This window comes from Ambystoma mexicanum, chromosome 1p (genome assembly GCF_040938575.1).
Source record: "Ambystoma mexicanum isolate Mex_15411 chromosome 1p, UKY_AmexF1_1, whole genome shotgun sequence".
Lineage (NCBI taxonomy): Eukaryota > Metazoa > Chordata > Amphibia > Caudata > Ambystomatidae > Ambystoma > Ambystoma mexicanum.
The window spans coordinates 635,104,303-635,126,943 of NC_090921.1; the positions used below are offsets into that span (position 1 = coordinate 635,104,303).

The 22,641-nt window shown below is 46.3% G+C and overlaps 1 protein-coding gene across 2 annotated transcripts in view; it reads left to right on the forward strand.

Annotated features, from left to right (window-relative positions):
• Positions 1-22,641, forward strand: part of LOC138577796 (FYN-binding protein 1-like) — a 565,956-nt gene that overhangs the window by 458,692 nt on the left and 84,623 nt on the right. For both annotated transcript variants that reach the window (XM_069649655.1, XM_069649656.1), the window contains 2 exons: positions 3,296-3,330; positions 17,183-17,246. In XM_069649655.1, coding sequence (XP_069505756.1) covers positions 3,296-3,330; positions 17,183-17,246 — 99 coding nt within the window. The remainder of the gene's footprint in view (positions 1-3,295; positions 3,331-17,182; positions 17,247-22,641) is intronic.

The window sequence follows — 22,641 nt, forward strand, 5'->3', positions numbered from 1 at the left end:
TCCAGTGATGCCATCGTACAGCCAAAAGTTAACTGCCCTAAGATTCTTTTTTGCTGGAAGAATAAAGAAACTCAGTGGAATCGGCTTAGTACAGCTCAAAACGCAAGGGTGCCAATGTGCACCTGATTTAAGGCATTGCTTATTGGTATCTTAACAGTACATGGTTTCCCCTACCCACTCTTACCCTGCACACGTTTGCTCATACAGTGCTCATTTCCAATGTGATATGGATGGAAGAGCACCAAGAAGCCCAGATGCTTTCCCCACAGGTCAAGCAACATAATGACAATCTGAGTGAAAATGTACAAAGCAACAGATCAGACTCTGTCATATGTTCAGTGCATGTTGTGCCAAATGTGTTGGTACATACAATGAGGCAGCGTGGACATTGAAACCCCACTGTTTCACATTTCCTGGAACGAGATTCACAAAGATTTTCTCATAAACCCACAAGGCAAATCATCCTAGTAGAATTGCTATCAGTTTTCAGTCTTTTTTATTTTATAAACCAGGGAAATCATAGAGCCAGGAGAAGACGCTGGGGTTCTTCCTTTTACCACCCCCTGTTTGAATAATGGCCTCCAGCAGGGGTTCATTCTGCACACCTTTAGAATGACTTTCCCATGTTGACTATTGCAGAATGTTTCTTCTCCAGGGAGATGACACCCACGTCCCCAGCTGACACATGACTCCCTGCCCCTTTTCCTCAGGATAATTGAATTTGTAGACTATGCTTATAAAGCAATCCAATTGTTTTTTTGGATTGCTCAAGGCGTTCTCCCATAGCCCCCAAAACTAAAGACATTGTACCTTTCGGTGGAAACATTTTGCTCCACATCTTATCCTGGTAATTATTTCCCACTTCTTAATTATCCGCTTATGATTCCTATTTAATGTTTTCGGGATCTGCATTCTAATTTCCACTTGCATCAGTTCCTAAGTTTGTCTTTCTTTGTATGAGTGTTTGTCCTTAGCCTTTTTACACTTCGTTACACTTCGAGTTAAGCCATGCAGCTGCTTTAACTGATGCCACTAATTCTGAGGATCTCTCCTCGGATTTCTGACATAAAATCCATTCTAAATGTTCCCCGGGGCCTAGGGAAATAAGTAGAAGAGCTTGATATTTTCTTGAGCATGGCATCAACATGCCCCGACATTTGAGGCCTACCCCCTTGTGTGGTGATCACCTCTTTCCAGCTGTCTCTCCTTTCAGCGCTGCTCCCCATAGAATACAAGCGAGTCCCACGATATATTCAGTCCAATTGTACACATAGCTCTTCCACCTTTTCTTTCTCAAGCCTTCCTGAGTATCATATCTATCCTCTGCCCTCATCCCATCTATCTACCCGGCTTTGCCGCTCCCTACCACTATTGCATGTTCTATCATTCTCCTCCTTTGCCTCTCTGATAGGCAAAGCACTTCGACGCCATAACATATGGCAGGAGGTGCTATACAAATGCAAGATAACATAAAGTCGCTACTTCAGTAGCTGTCTTTGTTATTTTCCATGGCACTTTTAAATAACATGACATGAAGTCCACTACTTGCTCTCGTTGCACAAAGGCTAGGAGGTGAATGGCAAGATGTAACTTTTAAATATTTTCTGTATACTCTTTTCCACCAACTTCCCTTCCCCTTTTCCCCAATTCAGCACATTTACATGTAAAGAATAATTTTGAGCTCTCAATTGCATTCTTCTTAAGGGGAAATCTATGCAGCGTGGCCATTCCCTGGTAAATTAAGAACCTCTTGGATTCTCAAAATACAAAGAAAGGTGTATTCAATTGGGATTGTGGAGCCCTCATCCAGTTAAGTGGGAACTGCTGGTTGGTTTTTGATAAACCTGCAGGTATTCGAGGCTCAAAAGTACCTCACCAACCTCTTTGTCCACCCACTTCTCAAAAACAGGCACTGGGATCCTCCAAAATACATCTACATCCACTGAATCAGTATGACTAGGCCTTTGTGTACTAAAACAACTGTTAAAGTCCCCTGACAATAACTAAGTATATTCCATTTTTAATGTTATTATGTCTACAAGAGTATTGAATGCCATCACTACATCTCTTCCCTTGTCTAAGTGGATATAAAAATGTATAATTCACAACTTTTTCCTCCCCCCATTTTTTTCTCGTCTGTATTGTAGGTCCCACGGCCATCAATCTCAGGTTTCAACTGCAGAAATAGTATTGTTGCCCACCTTAGCTGGTGCTTTATCATCATTATTAGTCCCAAACTAGCGCGGCCATTAAAAAATTGTGTTTGTATAAACACAATCTACTTGATTTTCCTCTTTACATTTTGGAGCTCAATAATGTTTCTTGCAAGATTAGAAAAGTGTACGGAGCAGACATCAAGTAAAGTTTTGGGTCCACCAGGTGCTGCTTCAACCCAGCAACATTCCAGGAAAGATTACACAGCCACCCTTCCCTGTTACTTTGTCCCTGGTTTCCAGGAGGATTTTAAAGTTGGCCACCAAATAACCTCTGCACGGTCACCCACTAGTAACTCTGAGAGTCAACACCAATTTTCTTGTATATGGTCCTTTTAGAGACAATCTACTCTATTTTCCTTTGGTAGGACAATTTGATAGGATTACTCATGCTTTGACCCTCCTCTACTCCTCCAACAACATCATGCATGTGTGCTCTCCTCATGTGCACCATGCTCCAGTGGCTCCCATGCAGTGAGCAGCTACAGGGCATAACCATGTTTACACCTCCTCTGGTAATACATAACATAACTTGGCTAATTGTAAGTAGACACCCCATGCAAATGAGGTAATGCCCCTTCAGAAGGCCTGCCAGAAACGTTAGAAAGAACCTCTATACGGTTACAGAAGTTGTTCCATGGCATCCTCCTGCAAGGCAAATGGCACAAAATGGAGGCCGTTGCAATGAATGAATGTCTTTACTTTAATTTTTTGAACAATGAGAAAGCAATGGGAGTTTTTGTTAGGAAATTGTCAGGTGATAAAACATTAATAAAAAGAAAACAAATATGTTATTTTCACAAACACATGTCTCCTTTAAGACTTTTCTAATATAGCCTGTTAAAAACTGTTAACTCAGACAACAGACTCTTGTGTATGCTTGAGGGCATTCTGGAATATGATAACATTTGCTCATAATGTTTAAGATGTAGTTTGGTGTATATTGTACAGTGGAAAATATAGCCAAGGTTGTTTTACTACTTTGTCACTCTTCTAGACTAATGTGCATTAAAATATATGTAAACATTTTGAAAAGTGAGAAACAAATAAACAATTAAAATTGTTTTTCTTTAACATTACAGAGAGAAAGATATCTATGACGACGTTGGGATATTTGGTATGTTTACAAAATATAATCAAGTATTTCTGTTATTTGGTGTTTATGTTAATGCATTTAAATGGATTCAAGGTAGTATCATACGCCTGCATATGTCCTAAACAACAGCCCTGGCATACACAAAGGAACAGGAAGAATGTATAGCCATGCACCTTTCTCGAATTTAGGAAATAACAAGAAGGGAGAATTTTCCCAAGAAGAAGTAGACAATCTTTGGATCACAAGCGTAAAACGTCAGGGACCTCATTATTGTAAATTAGGTTATTTTCTACCAGTTGTTAGATTACCTTAAGAGGTTTGCCTTTCCTCTCTTTCCCACTGAAGTGAACTGGATATTTAGCATTTAACCCTTTGCTCGTTAGGAAGGTTCAACATTATGGGACATTTCTGGTTCCAATGTAAAGATTGTGGAGTTAACGCCCTGTTCCAGGGGTAATGGCCTGGCAGCCCAAGTTAATGGCATGAGCGAAGTGAGGGCAGTTAACAAGGGCTCTGGTCCATTACCCCTGTTCCAGTCATTGGAACGGGGGGTTAAACCCATAAGCACCCAGGGTTACCAAAGCGATAATCAGCGGTGCTAAAATAAAACGTTTTTTCATTCATTTAAATGGGACGCTGCACGTAATCAAGTAACCAGGAAGCTGCTGCGGTGGCGGCGGGTGACACAATCAGTTAAGTAGGGATGGGGCGAGGGGTAGGGAACTTTATTAAAAAAAAGATACATTGGGGGGCCAGGAGGAAGGAAGGAAGATGGCAGCCAGCGGCAGGGCGGCAGCCTGCAGGTTTCGAGGAACACGGGCTGAGATTATTGGTTTCAGCCCACGATGCGCGGAACCTGATTGGCACCGACCGCCACCCCGTGTGCTAATGAGAACTAAACTCAAACTCTATCACGGTCTTACAAACAATTATTGGTCAGTAATGCCTTCATTGATGTGGTTGAACCATAAAACGGCACCTTGCCAGTTTGTTATCTAGGCAGCTCACAAGATGATGGCTGTTTTCAGAAGGGTTGTGGGTTTGAGTGAACTAGATTCTTGTTCTGTGGTATTCAGAGATGAACCAGGTTGGAACACACATTGGACACTTGCCCAATTTCTGAAGTTATAGATGGACACCCCACTTGAGCAAGTGGCAGTCGTATGAGTGTGTGAACACTGTTGGCGGGAATTAGGCTTGCTATGTCCGGCAGCTATGTGTTTCCCAGTCTACCCTCTCACTATTATCATGTTGGAGAATGCAAGATTATGGTTGTAAATCAGATTGAAATGGTATTTTGGTCTTCTTTAAAATCCTTTTAAATTGTATTTTATTTGAATTTTATTTAGCAGGGTTTGGACCGATAAAAGAATCTGTTGATGTGAGAATGTTAGAACAGCATTCTGTTAACCTGTGTTTCGACTGGCTTTCGCTGTGGGCATTTTTGATTCTGTTATCTATGTTTGCAATTGTGTAAGGTGTTGGTATTGCACTATTGAACTGTGAATGAAAAAGGCAGTCTACTGTATGAATATCTAAAAAGATAAGTTACAACTGTGAGGAATTCGACCATTAGCACGGGGAGTGTGTGCTCACCTGGGCTTTTTTGAATTTTTGTAAGAAATTGATTGATGGGAGATCAACCTCGGAAAATGTGGGGGGCTAATACGCACACATTTTCCTATGTTTTCAGCACAACAAACACATAGTCAAGTGTCCTCTGGGGGACACAGCCTACAGGCACTGTCCTCCTTGTCACATTTAGCTGTAATGCATGAAAGCATCTCAGGAAGGGGGAAGGCAACACTTTCCTCCTGCCATTGCCAGCCTAATTAAATATCAAAGGCTCCATGGATCCACACTGCCCATTGTAGTTATGTGTGGTGGCAGCTCATACTTATGAGAGTTAATTGAAACAGGCCTGCGAGGAGGCCTGGTCACAGAATTAACAAAGGGTAGGACACCCCAGCACCTCTTTGATATGCACTGTGTCAGCTTGAAGCTAGGTCCCACCCATCTGTATGAAGGGCAGTGAATGGCATGTCTGGGACAACTGTTTATAGTGGGCAACCCCTGCAAGGGGACCCCCTTTCAGAGGGAAGAAGTATGTGATTTGATGGAGACAGAAAGTCTGTTCTCACCACAAACTCAAGGGAGACCTGCGTTTTGATCAGGAGCCAAAAAGAGCTCAACTAACCAGAGAGACACATCGATCCACAACAGACAGGAAGATGGGTGTGACTTAATAGTACATGTTTTCACCCCTTACCTTTCCTCATGCATAATAGAAGATCGTTGTTGGTGACCCAGGATTGGTTCATTAAGTTAGGCTTAGCCTGCACCAATCACTCGGCCCCATTTGGCTGTAAAAGAGGGTTGTGCCCCTCTTTTGTCAGATCATCCGATGACTTCGAAAGGAGTAAGAAGGACTCATTTGGACCCTGGTTGAAGGTAGAGTCTGCCTTATAGCTTCCGCCAGTAAAGGAAAGCCAGGATTTCCAAGAGCAAAGCAAGATCCCTCCCCTAAACATCTGTCATGATCTCTGCTTCCAAAAGGTCAGGGTTTTCCCAACTCCCTTGGAAGCAGATCCATAACCCAGGTTCCGAGTGCCAACCAGTCCCAATTGGGACCTTTTGGACCCAGTCCTGGCGCCAGTGGCACCAGGCTCATAAATATGCCCAGTCCCAGCGCTGGAAGCACCGGGCTCATAATGCTTGGGTGGACTTACCTTCAGCAGACCATGCTGCTTACTTGCCTGCCAGTTGAGCCTCTGATCCTCTTCTGTTTGGAACTACTTTTCCTGTTGGGTGGGGCTGGAGCCACTCCCTAGATTCAGAACACTGGAACTCTTCTGGAAGGCAGGAACTCTTTTCTTACCAGGAACTCTTTTCTTACTTAGGCGAGGCTGTGGAAGGAGACACCTAAGCACTACAGGAGGCTATTTAAACCACACCCGGTGGATGAATCTTGCTTTGCGTTATTCTGCAACCTCTGCAGCAGAACGCTCATCGTGTCTTCTGCATCCGGTCCTGGGCCTAAGGAAAAAGGCTTACCATCCTGAATCCAGTCTTCAGCAACACCTATAAAGACAAGAAAGAACAGGTTAGCATTCCGGCATCTGAAAGGCAAAGGCTTACCATCCTGAATCCAGTCTTCAGCAACACCTATAAAGACAAGAAAGAACAGGTTAGCATTCCGGCATCTGAAAGGCAAAGGCTTACCATCCTGAATCCAGTCTTCAGCAACACCTATAAAGACAAGAAAGTACAGGTTAGCATTCCGGCATCTGAAAGGCAAAGGCTTACCTACTCTTTGTGCGCTCCGGAGGTCTTAACACTGCATTCCGGCATCTGAAAGACAAAAGTTTACCAACTCTTCGCACGCTCCGGAGGCCTTCGGCGCTGCATCCCGCATCTGAAAGACAAAACAAGGTGCGTTTAAAGACATTGGGGAACTTTAATACTCACGTGCCATTACTCCTTTCCACATCTAATCCAGTGGGTATTCCGGCACCCTGCAGCCGCTCCGAACTCGTACCTGCAAAATAAAAAGACAGTTAGAGCGCATAGTGAAGCAGGCAACAAGCGCTTACTTACGTGCTTCCAGGCGCTTCTATTCATCACACAGGCTCCATCTTCAACTCACTTCAGCTCGTCATCCGCCATCGCCGGAACCCTGCAAAACAAGAGACATCATTACTAAAGACTTTAAAGACATTTGAATGACTCGAAACTTACCGTTCGTGCAGTAAACGACGGACAGCAGTCCTCTGAAGTCAAGAGGCCTGCGCTACCTATCCAGTGAAGAAACTGGTTACAGCACCCTGCCCCGAGGCAGATGGAGAGCTCGGCATTCACTTACCTAAGGTGAGAGCGTTAACCTTTGGGGGTCTACAGGAGAGGAGAAGAGGAAAGAGATAGGGACACCCCAATAACCCCAGTTCATTAATCCCATATTTTCTATCTGCAGACATCTTACTCTACACGTCAGGCATACAGTGCACAGAGGTCCAGCCCAAAGAGCCAACCGGGTGCTACACATCACCTTTGAAGATACGGTAGTCGCCCAGTCAAGACCGGCGCCTCTGCGAGAATCAGGTGAGCGTTACAGAACGCAAAGCCTACCGCAAAACTCTCGCCCAGGCGCTATGGAAACCTCGGATACTGACCCCCTAGCCCGGTTACTTGGGGAACTAAGGGCAGAAGTGCATGCAGCTCGTCAGGAAACGAATGCTCTAAGAAGGGAACTAATTATTTCCAAGGAGAGAACAGACAATCTTTCTAGACAAGTGCTACAGTCACAAGCCGGACAGACCCCGTTACCCGCATCAGGGGCAAATCTTCCTTCAACATCCTCTATGAATCCAGTGCAGATCAACCTACCTGGGAATGTACCTCTGGCTCCGCCCAAACGATTTTCTGGTGACCCAAAGAGGTTTGCAGTATTTATCAATCAGTGCCGGTTGCACTTCTTATGCCGGCCAGCAGCCTTTCCAACTGATCAAGCAAAAGTAGCTTTTGTACTTTCGTACCTTAGTGACAATGCGGCAGACTGGTCGATCCCTCTAGTTAATCAAGATGATCCGGTTCTCCATGATTTTCAAGCCTTTCAGCTTAGTATGGAAAAACTGTTCGCAAGACATTCACAGGGGCAGGCCTTGGACAATGAGCTTCTTTCGTTGCGACAGGGTAATCAAGACCTTTTGGCTTATATTGCATCTTTCAATAGACTAATAGTGGAAACTCAATGGCCTGAGGACAAAAGGATTACGCTGTTTTATAGAGGTCTACGTGGAGAGCTCAAAGACGTTTTAGCCCAAGTAGTGAATCCCCCACAAGACTGTTCGGATTATATAGACTTGGTCGTTCAAATAGATCACAGGCTGCAGAACAGGAAGGCCGATCGTTCCAAGTTTGATGCTCGAGTATTTTCCAAACCGCCAACTCCTTCCAAAGGAGTAGACTCCGGGGAACCCATGCAAATAGGGGGTCTGAAAGGTCCTCTAACACAAAGGGAGTGGGAAAGGAGGAAACAGTTGCAATTATGCCTATATTGCGGAAACTCAGGGCACTTTCTTCGAGACTGTCCGGTGAAACCTGCCAAGAAGGCAGTAGGAGCTGCAGTTACCAAAGTTACAAACTCTGAGCAGGGAAACGACCTCGCCCGACAAGAATAGAGGTCCTCTTGCCGAGCGTGAAAACCAGTTCCGTGACCTCGCATTTCGTGATACCTATGGTCCTCATTAGCCCTGATAATCCGGATCGATTACATGCAATTGAAGCTTACGTCGACAGCGGTGCCATCAGCAATTATGTGGATCATGAAATGGTTTTGAGGATGAATCTAACTCTTTGTCCCAAGGCTGTAAAGGACGTCATTACTACGGTGGATGGTACGGAGATAGCCTCCGGGCCAGTAACGCATACCACTCAAGAGGTGACGCTAGTAAATCAAGATGGACACCATGAGAAGATCGTGTTCGATGTGATCAAGGCCCCTCAGTTTCAGATTATTCTAGGAATACCTTGGTTAGAGAAACACAATCCTCTGATCGATTGGCGAGCAAGAACGGTCCAGTTTCCAGAATGTGTCTCTACTTGTCACCCTCCACCTGGTGTTGCACTGGCCGCAATTTCTTCAGAGACTCCCCAGTTACCTCCTGAATACCTAGAATACCAAGATGTTTTCCGGAAGGATCAGGCTAACTCTCTACCTCCTCATAGGTCTTATGACTGCCAGATAGACCTGATACCTGGATCTACTCCTCCTTGTAGTAGAATTTATGCCCTCACCGAGCCTGAGAACCTTCACCTTCGACAATACCTAGATCAATACCTGGCAAATGGGTTTATTCGTCCTTCCAAGTCCCCTGCTTCTTCAGCTTTGTTCTTCGTTCCAAAAAAGGAAGGAGACCTTAGAACTTGTATCGATTATCGCTCCCTGAACCAGATCACCGTTAAGAATAGATATCCGTTACCTTTGATCCCTGAACTCCTGGACCAAGTCAGAAAAGCATGCATATATACAAAGCTGGATCTTAGAGGAGCTTACCACTTGGTACGAGTAAAAGAGGGCGATGAATGGAAGACGGCCTTCCGCACCAAGTATGGGCTATTTGAATATCAGGTCATGCCCTTCGGACTTTGCAATGCCCCGGCCGCCTTTCAATATTTTATGAACGATGTCCTCAGAGAGCTCATAGATGTATGTGTTGTTGTTTACATTGACGACATCCTCGTTTATTCTTCATCGGAATCTGAACATCGGAAACACGTGAAAATGGTCCTCGAAAGATTGCGTCAACACAAACTTTTCGCTAAGTTGGAAAAATGTGTTTTCAACGTGACTGAAGTTGAATTCTTGGGATTCATATTATCACCTGGCGGAGTGCGTATGGATTCAAAGAAGGTCGATGCAGTTCTCAAATGGCCATCACCATCCTCCGTAAAAGGTGTGCAAAGCATGTTAGGCTTCGCTAACTTTTACCGCAGGTTTATCCCCGAATTCTCTCGAATAGTCCAGCCCATCACTGCCTTGTTAAAGAAAAACAAACGTTTTGACTGGTCTACCGAGGCGGAACAAGCTTTCCAGGATTTGAAGACTAAATTTATCTCTGCACCAATCTTAAAACACCCTCGCCCCGAACTCCCCTACATCGTGGAAACTGATGCTTCAAGCCTTGCCATGGGGGCAGTTCTATCACAAAAGGACCCGGTAACCAATCAGTTGCATCCCGTGGCATTTTGGTCCCGCAAATTCTCGCCTCCTGAAATCAATTACACGATTACTGACAAGGAACTTCTGGCTATCAAGTCTGCCTTTAAGGCTTGGCGGCATTATCTGCTGGGGGCCCGACACACCGTTACTGTGATTACGGATCACCGAAACCTGCAATATTTGAAGACCGCAAAAGCCCAATCCTCTAGACAACTCCGTTGGGCATTATTCTTTGCCGCGTTTGACTTCATAATTACCTATCGACCTGGTACAAAGAACGGTAAAGCCGATGCCCTTTCTCGGATGTGAGTGGAAGAACACTTGGTCAACCCTAAACCTGTACCATTCATTCCCGAACAAAGAATTCTGGGTGTAATCGCCACAGAATCCATAGAGGAAGTTAAGGATAAAGCCAGGCAACTTGTAACTCCAGCAGACATACAGAATTGGCATCTGCAGGGAAAGGACTTTGCAGTAAAGGACAATTTATTGTATTTCCAAGAACGATTATACCTACCCAGCACAGATTTACAGAAAAAAGTAATCTCTTGTTATCACGACTCTTTAATGGAAGGTCATCCCGGTATAGCCAAGACCTCAGAAAAGATCAAGCGCTACTTCTGGTGGCCGTCTTGGAAAAAAGATATCAGAGACTTTATAATGTCCTGTGGAGTATGCGCCCAAAACAAGAGTCAAAAGGAAAGACCAGCAGGCCTCTTACGCCCTATTGACATCCCACCTCGCCCTTGGCATACGCTTTCTATGGACTTCATCACCGATCTACCTCCATGCTCCGGATACAATACGATTCTAGTAATCGTGGACTTATTCTCCAAGATGGCGCATTTCATTCCGCTCAAAGGCTTGCCAACAGCAGCAACTCTGGCCCGAGAATTTCTCGAAAACATCGTCCGACTGCACGGTTTTCCTTCGGTTCTAATTTCGGATCGAGGTAGTCAATTTATTTCTCATTTTTGGCGAAGTTGCTGTCGGTCGGCTCAAATTGATGTGAGACTATCGACCAGTCACCACCCTCAGACCGACGGACAAACCGAGAGGACCAATCAAACTCTGGAACAGTATTTACGCTGCATGCTGCAACAAACTGAAAAAACTTGGAAAGATATCCTTTGGATAGCCGAGTATGCCTACAATAACTCTGTCCATTCGGGAACTGGGAAAACCCCGTTTTTTCTTTTGTACGGCAGTCACCCTCGAACCTCGGAGTTGGATCCCCTCCAAGATCTTGAAACACCAGCAGTAGACTACCTGCATTCTACAATCACCCAAGCCTTTAAGGAAGCTGTTTCTCACCTTCAAAGGGCTAAAGAACAATACAAGAAAGGAGCAGATAAACATCGGAAGGAAGCCCCTCACTATCAAGTAGGGGATCAAGTCTGGTTATCCACCAAATATCTATCTCTAAAAGGGCCACGCACATTCAACCCAAGATACCTTGGTCCCTATTCCATCACTACCATAGTAAACCCAGTAGCGGTCAAGTTGGACTTGCCCCCGCACATGAAGATACATCCGGTCTTCCACGTCTCTCTATTAAAACCCGTGCAACCTCAAACCCGACTAACCAAATCTCCAAAACCTATCCTAGTGGATGGAGAACTCGAGTTTGAAGTCAAAAGCATTCTGGACTCCAAGATCTCCAAATCTAAACTATTCTACCTAATTGAATGGAAAGGCTACGGCCCCCAAGAGAGAACCTGGGAACCTGCTGAATATGTCCACGCTCCTCGCCTAATCAAAAGATTTCACCGAACATTTCCTGACAAGCCAAAACCCCCAGAGAAGCCCGGTTTGGGAGGGGCCTTGAAGGGGGGTACTGTCATGATCTCTGCTTCCAAAAGGTCAGGGTTTTCCCAACTCCCTTGGAAGCAGATCCATAACCCAGGTTCCGAGTGCCAACCAGTCCCAATTGGGACCTTTTGGACCCAGTCCTGGCGCCAGTGGCACCAGGCTCATAAATATGCCCAGTCCCAGCACTGGAAGCGCCGGGCTCATAATGCTTGGGTGGACTTACCTTCAGCAGACCATGCTGCTTACTTGCCTGCCAGTTGAGCCTCTGATCCTCTTCTGTTTGGAACTACTTTTCCTGTTGGGTGGGGCTGGAGCCACTCCCTAGATTCAGAACACTGGAACTCTTCTGGAAGGCAGGAACTCTTTTCTTACCAGGAACTCTTTTCTTACTTAGGCGTGGCTGTGGAAGGAGACACCTAAGCACTACAGGAGGCTATTTAAACCACACCCGGTGGATGAATCTTGCTTTGCGTTATTCTGCAACCTCTGCAGCAGAACGCTCATCGTGTCTTCTGCATCCGGTCCTGGACCTAAGGAAAAAGGCTTACCATCCTGAATCCAGTCTTCAGCAACACCTATAAAGACAAGAAAGAACAGGTTAGCATTCCGGCATCTGAAAGGCAAAGGCTTACCATCCTGAATCCAGTCTTCAGCAACACCTATAAAGACAAGAAAGAACAGGTTAGCATTCCGGCATCTGAAAGGCAAAGGCTTACCATCCTGAATCCAGTCTTCAGCAACACCTATAAAGACAAGAAAGTACAGGTTAGCATTCCGGCATCTGAAAGGCAAAGGCTTACCTACTCTTCGTGCGCTCCGTAGGTCTTCACACTGCATTCCGGCATCTGAAAGACAAAAGTTTACCAACTCTTCGCACGCTCCGGAGGCCTTCGGCGCTGCATCCCGCATCTGAAAGACAAAACAAGGTGCGTTTAAAGACATTGGGGAACTTTAATACTCACGTGCCATTACTCCTTTCCACATCTAATCCAGTGGGTATTCCGGCACCCTGCAGCCGCTCCGAACTCGTACCTGCAAAATAAAAAGACAGTTAGAGCGCATAGTGAAGCAGGCAACAAGCGCTTACTTACGTGCTTCCAGGCGCTTCTATTCATCACACGGGCTCCATCTTCAACTCACTTCAGCCCGTCATCCGCCATCGCCGGAACTCTGCAAAACAAGAGACATCATTACTAAAGACTTTAAAGACATTTGAATGACTCGAAACTTACCGTTCGTGCAGTAAACGACGGACAGCAGTCCTCTGAAGTCAAGAGGCCTGCGCTACCTATCCAGTGAAGAAACTGGTTACAGCACCCTGCCCCGAGGCAGATGGAGAGCTCGGCATTCACTTACCTAAGGTGAGAGCGTTAACCTTTGGGGGTCTACAGGAGAGGAGAAGAGGAAAGAGATAGGGACACCCCAATAACCCCAGTTCATTAATCCCATATTTTCTATCTGCAGACATCTTACTCTACACGTCAGGCATACAGTGCACAGAGGTCCAGCCCAAAGAGCCAACCGGGTGCTACACATCACCTTTGAAGATACGGTAGTCGCCCAGTCAAGACCGGTGCCTCTGCGAGAATCAGGTGAGCGTTACAACATCTCTCAGGGAACAGAGGGAGATACTGACCTCAGAGGATCCGTCCAGCAACTGCAGAACTGGTACCCGGCCAGCACACAGTGTTCCCTGCTAGGTTCTGCCAGCAAGCTTCCTAGGTGGGAAGTGCCAGAGAGTTTCTGAACAAAGGACAAGGTCATTGCCTGCAAACACTCTCCTCAGCTTTGGGCCGTCCGCCTTAAAGGATGACACATGCCCAGCAAAGAAGCTAGGACTAGTGCCACAATAAGCATCAACCAGTGTCCATCTCTTAAGGACATTTTCGATCCAGTCGAACCCTTGAACCACGACCCGCTGCACCACTGACTGTTGTCACGCTGCAGTCACAAAAGCCGTTTGAGACACCTCGACCAGCGTTCCAGATCCACCAACCAGCATAGAGACAATGATTCTTGACCCTGAGCCACCATGGAGACCAGTCTGCAGCCGTCCGTCCAGCCTCGCTTGCCGAACTGCCTGCCGCCTTATATCCGTAGCTGTCTCCCATCTTGAACTCTGTCACAGGAGCTGCAAAGCGTCCTGGAAACGACTCGACACCGCTGAGCCTCAAGATCATCTCAACCACCAGGTACATTGTGGTTCTATCCTGTTCCTTCTTAGAAAGCCCCTAGTGACATTTACAACCCCTTGCTCCCTTGGGGCTGAAACCAAATAACCTTGAATAGTTAAGACTGATTGCTTTACTGACTACCCTTGTGTCAGTATCCAGAGTGCATCCCTTTCCTTCGTGAAACTGTCTGTACTCTATGTTCCATTACAGGGTGGTTTGTATTTTGTAGTGTGCTAGAACTGACTGTTGAATAATGATAAAGTAGATATTTTTATAGAACCTTGACTGGACATTCCCTTTTATGATTGGGTAATAATTGTATTTTCGCTGTGTTGCCACTAACCAACGATCCACAAACTTGCGGAGATAAGCCTGCCGTTCCATCCATGTTACCAATTTTGGACAAGGAGGTTTATAATTTACTTGTGTTTCCAATCTGTTCGGATCCCTTCTGGTTTACCTGAGGTGTGGAGCTGATTGATAGTTTAGAAACCAATATTCATCCCTGGACCACTGGCACCCCGGAAGTTGATTTGTCACAACATCTCTGCAAATATCCCTGTATCTGAGGTTAAAGGGTAATCGTTAGGTAATTCGGTCCTACATACTTTGATCCAGAGCTTCGCCAAGGCTGCCCAAGCTGCAGGATGGGTGGAAGGGCATTAGGTTGGAGGTCAAGTATTCCTAGGGCATGCCACCATCCTCAGCAAATGTTCTCCTGTGCATTATTGTAGGAAGGTGTTGTAGAGGAGCAGCTGTATACCTCTGCAGGTGACCCCACTCTCCATCCTCCTATATGTTGGAGAGTGACCATGCCATGTTTGACACCAGCCGTTGTGCCAATACTGCAGCGTGTGTTCGAAAAGAAGATACCTGTTGCGACAACCATACCGAATGTATGCCCAAAGTGATGACAACCTAAGGGAGGCACTCCCTGAAGGAATATGAGAAGAAGCAAAGAAGAAAAGTTAGTGAAGCCATCAAAAGTATGTATGACGTCCCGAGATACTGATTGAAGAGAATGTATAGATGCTAAAAAACGAATGACGAAGTAAATATTCAAGTGAGCTTTTAAATACAAAGAAGATTACTTGTGCCCAAAGTGCTGCAGAGATTCAACCGTTCAATAAATGTACAGATGCTGAAACGTAAGGTAGACCAAGTCATTATAGAAGCTGCCTATACGTAGTGAATAGACGCAGGCAAAACTGCCATTGTATAGAAGCTGGACATCAGTATCATGAATTTAGTAAGCCAGGACCCATGAAGCAGGAAGGGAAAACTATGGCGCAGCAAGAATAAGCAGAATCGTGAATCTGCATGGCGAGGTTGTCTGGCCTGGAGTCAAGACTGAAGAAGCCAAGGTCAGCTATCTATTTTGGTAATGATCGGACGTGCGTAAGACAAATCATCCCTTGTTAAGGTGCAAAGAAAGAACACCAAGAGTGGCAAGATTAATTCATTTAGAGCTTTTAAAACCTGCAAAATGGAACAAAACATGGTCTCCTGTCACGTGAGCCAAGGATGAAAATAGAGTTCGAACTTGGAGCCCTAAGACACGATAGTGAGTGCCCTCACTCCCGTGCATTCTCAAAGACAAGGGGCCTCATTACCACCCGTGCGGCAACCATGGCGCTAGTAGCCCCATGGTTGCTGCCGGTATTTTACCGATTCCGCCATGGTGAATGGCGGAATTACCACCCCATTCCAAGGTTGGCGGGGCGGTAATTCCCCATTCCCCATTGGCCCTTCCCCATTCCCATTTTTGCCCCCATAGGGCTCAATGGAAATGGGGAAGGCGGTAGTTACGGTACCGCAAGTAAAACCAGCCGTTAAGGTAGGGACCCGCAAAGGGACCTCGTAATTAAGCGGTAAGGGGTTAACGGCGCCACCACCTTTTATGGCACCGTTAACCCCTTACCGCCTGGGTCGTAATGAGGCCCAAGGATACTTTTGCAAGGGCAAGTACAAAGACAATCTTCAGGGCAGAAGGTGTGGGCAATGCAAGATGCTCGGCTAATTGCGTGGGGAGGTAGTGTCATGGCCCATCTCCTTGCTCCTGGGTCTGGGCTTACGTGTTGCTAAGTGAAACGAATGTTCCAGACATGGCACAAGTGTGCCAACCAATCATAGTAGTCCATATAACGAAGGACCTTATAGTTTGAAGACCAATGAGAATCTGTGTTTCTAATGTTTCTGAAGATGACATGTTTTAGAGGTAGGCATATGTTGTCCACCTGATAGTGGGCAGCCAATCACAATCCTAGTTCCTATAGGAAGTATACTTAGATGTTCCCCATAGCCAATCTCGACCCTTGATAGGTTTTTAATTATTGCTGTGTAGTATGATGTCAAGCTTGATGTATTTTTGATATAAATGCAATGTTTTGTGTAAAGATCGCTGAGAGAAAAACTGAGCGTACGTCTGTTGATGTTCGTTGTAAACTCCCTGTTTTAGATAATTGTTAATAAAACAGTACGTTGCCATCTTCCTGTGTTGGTTCGGTTATTTGGACTCTGAGTTATTCTGTATGATCCCATCCATTACATGCACGTTCCTAAAGGGCCCTTAGCTCAGTGTACTAAAGGGTATCAAGCTAGTGATGTCACCACTAGATTACTAGATTTTTGGGGTGGAAAATTCCTTCAAATTTAGGATTGATATCCCTCTATATCCTGTGATGAGCATTTTACTAAGTATAAAGGCAAGTAAGTCGCTTCCCCAAACATGGCAGTGCCGTCCTTGGGCTTTCTTTTTCGCAAATCAGTTTTCAAACCCCCTTTGCCTTTGTTAGTTCAATGCAATATACACATCCTCTTCTAAGATCACTCTCCCATCCCAAAATTGTCGATGGGTTTTACTCCAGATGAAGGCACAGTCATTGTTTTAGGGTATACACCTTATCAATGACGAAAGGTTGGAGCAAAGAAGTTCTTACTGTTAAATGTTAACCATAAAAAAATGTAATTGCTTATTTATATTGAGATTCATGCCGGATTGTGGCCTCTAAGCATGGGACCATGTATCAAACTCGGCTGCTTTGCATTGTCTTGTTATCAAGACAAGCATGTTGGCCCTGAACTATTCTCCCAGCCATAACATAACAAATACAGGTACATCAGAGGCAGGCTTGAACCCTAATGAGTCTTTGTTAAATTTCCTTTTCAGAAGAATTATATGATGATATAGAACTGATCAGCAAGGTTTTGCCCACTGTGCCTCCGAAAGTCCGGTAAGAAAAAGTACAACTTTTTGGGCAATTAGTGGTTTATTAACAATGTGCAAATCAGACATCGTTTACATAATGTGCACTGCATTGAATGTGATGAACTACAATGCTAACAGATGCTTTCAGTTTATGTTGCATATCTTAAAATGTTAATGTACTACAGAAAACCTCAATTACCTGGCACCAATGGAACCATATACTGCTACATAATAAAATATGCCGGAAAACTGTTTGTCAGTTAGCTGAGTGGTTCCTCTGCGCTCAGTTATCTGACCCCCAAACATTGTTATCTTGCCTTTCCTTAACCAGACAAGGACTATTACGGGCAATGACATGTGCCCCGTTTATAGTGTGTTCTGGTTAATGTTATGTTATGTTAATGGTTCTTATACCGCACACTGTAACCACCTGCGTGGTCCCTTGGTGCTCTGGCGGATCTGTAAAAAGAGACGGTAAGAGGGTGTAAATTAGTAGGACTGTGAGGCAGAAAAGTGCAAGGGAGCTGTGATGTGCTGTTGGGAGCTTCGGTTCAGTTTACACTGTTCACTAAAAGTAGGTGTGATTTTTGGTTGGTAGCCATTATGTGCTGTTGTGCAAGGCTATGTGTGGTTTGTTTTGTTGTTGTGATGTGGTGAAGTTTGTTGTGCTGAAGAGGTATGTTGTGCTTAGTTCAGAGTTTGAGAGTTGTATGTGGAAGGGTGAGATTTTTTAGTAGGGTTGGTTTGTGGCGGTACCCTATCCTACCCTCACTGTTTTGATTGTGGCCCATGTCCCCTCACTGTCGTATATATTCTGGTGTGCTACACTTACCACTCCTATGTTGTGTGCATAAGAGTGGGACCTCAATGGGCTATTCAGTGGTGGTACCTTTCCACCCACAGTGTGCAGATCAAGTGCTGCCCATATCTCTTCCCCCTTAGCACACACTGGTGTGCAGCAACCCCCACCCCCACAGGATCCTCCAGGGGGATGCACTCCCTGTGCCCTAGGGTCCATAAGTTCTGAGATTGCAACACACCTCTCCCCACATTTTCCTCTGGGGCTCTGTCAGTTGTCCAATTAAGTCAGACCCATCTTTCTCCCCTGGTCCCCTTTTTACACTCCATAGGTAAGGGTACACCTACATCTCCCTCCCATCCGGACGGCTCTCTTCTTCTCAGCATTCCACTCCGTTCTGGCTTACTTCCCAGTCTTTCTCATGGGTGAAATGCCTAGGTTTGGGACTCAACAGTACATGCAGTGACACCTAGATTTGAGGCACAGCAGCAAATGAACAAGCAGCTTGATTTGAAAGAATTGGGCAGCTGGAGAGGACACCTACATTCAAGAGTAAACAGTCAATGGAGAGACATCTTACTTTGCCATACAGCAGTGATTGAAAAACTAATTTATTGGGTGATTAAAATTGGTGTGCCTAAGATGATAAGAGTGGTAGGGCTTTGCTGGAATACAGTAATTGCTGTACTCACCCAGGCCACACTTAACTTGCCAGTTACTGCTGGTTGATGGCGGCTGGCTTCACACATGAACATTGGCAAACACGGACTGGAGCTGCTTCCTCAGGATCTGCCCTTTGTCTTTGGGCCCTTAGCCGAGGGCTGCCCAGGCAATGGGTCTCTTGAGCCGATGTGAGTAGGGGGGTAGGACGGGAGACGGGTAGAAGCCGGGGGAATCGGAAGCAGGTCAGGGAGATGGCACACAGGGCGCATGGGGCACGGAAACAAAAAAGGAACAAAATGTTTAAATGTGGGTCGGAGAGCACAAATGGCACAAGCTCACCTGCTTCACTGGAGCTCTAGTGGCGGGAAAGCCGAAGCGCTGGGCCATGACTGTTGTTGTTCTAAGGCCGCTAGCAAGGCCAATGGGAGCAGGGGGTGGAACGGGAGGCGGATGGAAACCAGAGAATCAGGAAGGGGGTCAGGAAGACGTCAGGAAAGTTCCGGATAACAAAGCTTCATCGTTGCATGTTGACATTTCATATTAACAAAAATAGTGTATCAATTTCCAATTTGCTGTACAACTGTCCCAGAATTTCTTTAAAGAGACAAATATTAATTTGTGTTGTTTTGGGTAATGCTTACCCTTTTGAGTGGCAGCCATACCAGGGGTGTGGGGCCCAGAATGCAAGGACAAATAAAGTGTTGCCTCAGACTCCATGGGGTTTGGGGAGAGTGGAGGGCACAGGACTTACCTTGCACCACTCTCTCACATTTGGGTTCACGTGCATGCTGTGTGGCAAAATAGGAACACATTAATTATTACGTCCTAAAGGTGCATGCATGGTTCATGTACATATTATATCTTGGAAACAGATACTATTTGCTACTTTCTGTATGTGTTCATGTCAACTTTATTTTAGATTAATTCTTCAGGCCCCGATAAAAGCAATTTCACTGCCCCAGTCTTGGTTGAAAAATGCGTCCGGTTTATTTAGGGCTTTAACCCAATAAATGTGTTCACTGTCAGAGAGTATACCTCAAGGCATGTGTAGGACTGAAGCAACCCTTATGTCTTATCGCAAGGCACAAATAGATATGGATGTTAAGTCTCAACTAACGAGAGGGCAACATAATTAATCCACATCTGCCCCTCGGCACCATTTCCATTTCAGTGCTTGGGGTTAGTAGTGCCGTGCCTGGGCACCTTAACTTTCAAATTTAATTTATTTTGCTACACCGCAGCCCGTGGCTTCCCGCTCACCCTCTCCCGACCTCGCTTCTTGGTTCTCTCTTTCCCCACCCCATATCAGTGCCTCCTCCAGACATACTCTCACTGACATCCTCTTTGTCGTTCCCTCACCAGACCTATGGACCCCTCCTATCTCTTCCTCTCCAATTAATGGTAGCACCCAGTGGGAGGTCCTCTTGGCCTCCTTCCACTCCTCCAGGGCAATCATTAATGTCTATCTGCATGGCACTATCTTGGTCCAGGGCCCTCAGCCCAATCTCCTCCTTTTCAATAGGCATCTCCCTCGTCATATCTACTTCCTTCCTTCTCCCGCTACTCCTACTATCAGCTCTTTGTCCCCTTTGCCACCTCCCTCCTTTGCTGCCCCTCCGACATCTGCCCCTGCCTCAAAGAACTTGACATGGATGTCCTTGTGCTCACTGAGACATGGTTCACGGTCAGCTCTGACACCAGTTTTGACACTCTCTTCCCTGATGGCTCGAAGATCCCCCCCGAGCACAGAATCAACCGACCGGGAGGTGGAGTAGCTCTCATATTTCTGGAGTGGGTTGCTGCTTCTGTCATTCCTACGCAGGCCTACTCCTCCTTTGAATGCCTGGTCTGCAGGCTCTCTATATCTCCTGGCCTCTCTCTGACTGTGGCCACCATCTACAGGCCTCCTGGCCAGGTTGCCTGCTTCCTCTCAGAGTGGGGTGACCTCTCCTCTTCTCTCTTTGCCTCTACCTCTGAACTTCTCCTCCTCTGAGACCTCAACATCCACCTGGATTGTTCAAATCCCTCCTTCCACAACCTCTGCGACACTCTCTCCATTCTACCCTCTGGTCCGACTCACTATGCCCGGCATCCCCTTGAATGTTCTCATCTCCCCAGTCATCTCCGTCTCTAACCCTCTCACTGCTCCTCTCTCTTGGACTGACCACTGCCTGCTTTCCTCACATCTGAAACTCTCTGTCCCTCAGGCTACACCCACCCCAACACTGCCACCCACCTTCTCGGTCTCTCAGCCCCATGAAGCGTGTGTCAGTGGATGCATTTGCCCCTAATTTCTCTGCTCCTCCTATTCCTGCAACTGACTCACACTCAGACATAGCCCTCTCTAACCTGCATCTTGCTATCTCCAACACTCTGGACATCCTTGCCCCTGCCATGAGAATCTGTCTGAAGCCTACCTCCAAGTACAACTCTTGGTATTACTCTGACCTCGCCGTCCTGAAACGCAAGTGCAGGGTGGCTGAGAGGAAGTGGAGGGCTTCGGGCACGTCCTCTGACAAATTGGCCTGCCACTTGCTCCAAAGGCAAACAGACTCTCTGTCCTATCGAAATAGAAAGTCCACATGCAAGCCTGCATCTCTGCAGCCTCTAACAATACGGCCAAACTTGCAAGGAGCTGGCCAATCCTTCTGTAGTCTCCACCTCTCCCCTTCCCTCCCATGTCCTCTGTATGGCTCTGGCTTGTCACTTCACCACTAAAACTCAGGACATCCTGTCCTCTCTCTCCTCCTCTTCTTCTCCCTCTACCTCTCTCGGCCCCCCTCTGGCCTCCTCTCCCTCTCCTCCTCCTTTCTCCTCTTTCTCTCTGACAACACCAGACTACGTTTGTAGACAAGTCCGATCTGTGAAAGTGTTGTCCGAACAGGTGCTCCCCTGCTCCTCCAGAACCATCAAGGACCAAATCGACATGCTCGCCCCAGCCTTGGCCAATTTCTGCAATCACTCTTTCACCACTGGATCCTTCCCCTCTCTCATCAAGCACTCCCTTGTGCACCCCCTCCTTAAAAAGCCTTTGGAAACCTCCTGGAAATTCTGGCCATCTCCCAGCTTACTCTCCATACCAAATCTGTTGTTTGCCTCCATGACCATCAGTCTGGCTTCAGAGCAGCCAGAGGCATGGACACTACCCATGAAAATCTGCTCTCTAATCATGACTCCAGCCTTCCTTCTGTCCTCATCCTTCTGGACCTTTACTCTGCTTTTCACATGGTCAATCATGCCACCCCGATCAATGGACTCCACGAGAACCTGGGCATCACGGATCAGGCCCTGGAGTGATTGACCTCCTTCCTTTAGGACTGTTCCTCCCAGGTAGAACTTGGGTCTTTTCTCTCCACCACCTCTCTCTCCACATGTGATGTGGTGTTCCCCAAGGCTCTACCCTCTCACTCTGGCTCTTCAACGTCTACCTGACTCCGTTGTCCCACCTGATCTCTACCTTCTCTTCTGACTTTCAGTGTTATGCGGATGACACTTAGCTCTCTTTCAGGCTCCCCTCAGCCTCCTTTCCTCTCTCGCTCATTCCTGACTGTCTATCCGTGATTCAGGATTGGTGTGCCGCCAACGATCGCTGCCTTATTGCCAGTAAGACTGAGATCCTTCTCATTGGGACCCCTGCTCCTGCTTTCCTTCTCTCCTGGCCGCCCTCCCTGGGCCCTATTCCTTAGCCTTCCTGTGAGGCAAGAAACCTTGGTGTCATCTTCGACTCCACTCTCTCCTTCTCTCCTCACATCACGGATGTTGCCAAAAAGGCCCACTACCAGCTGCACCTTCTCAGATTTATTCTTCCTTTTCTCACTTTCCCCCAGAAGCTCACTGTCTCTAGAGCCCTGGTTCTCTCTGGGCTGGACTACTGCAACAGCCTCTTCTCAATCTGCCTTTGTCTACTCTCTGCCCTCTTCAACTAATCCAGAACAGGACTGCAAGACTTATCCTTGGC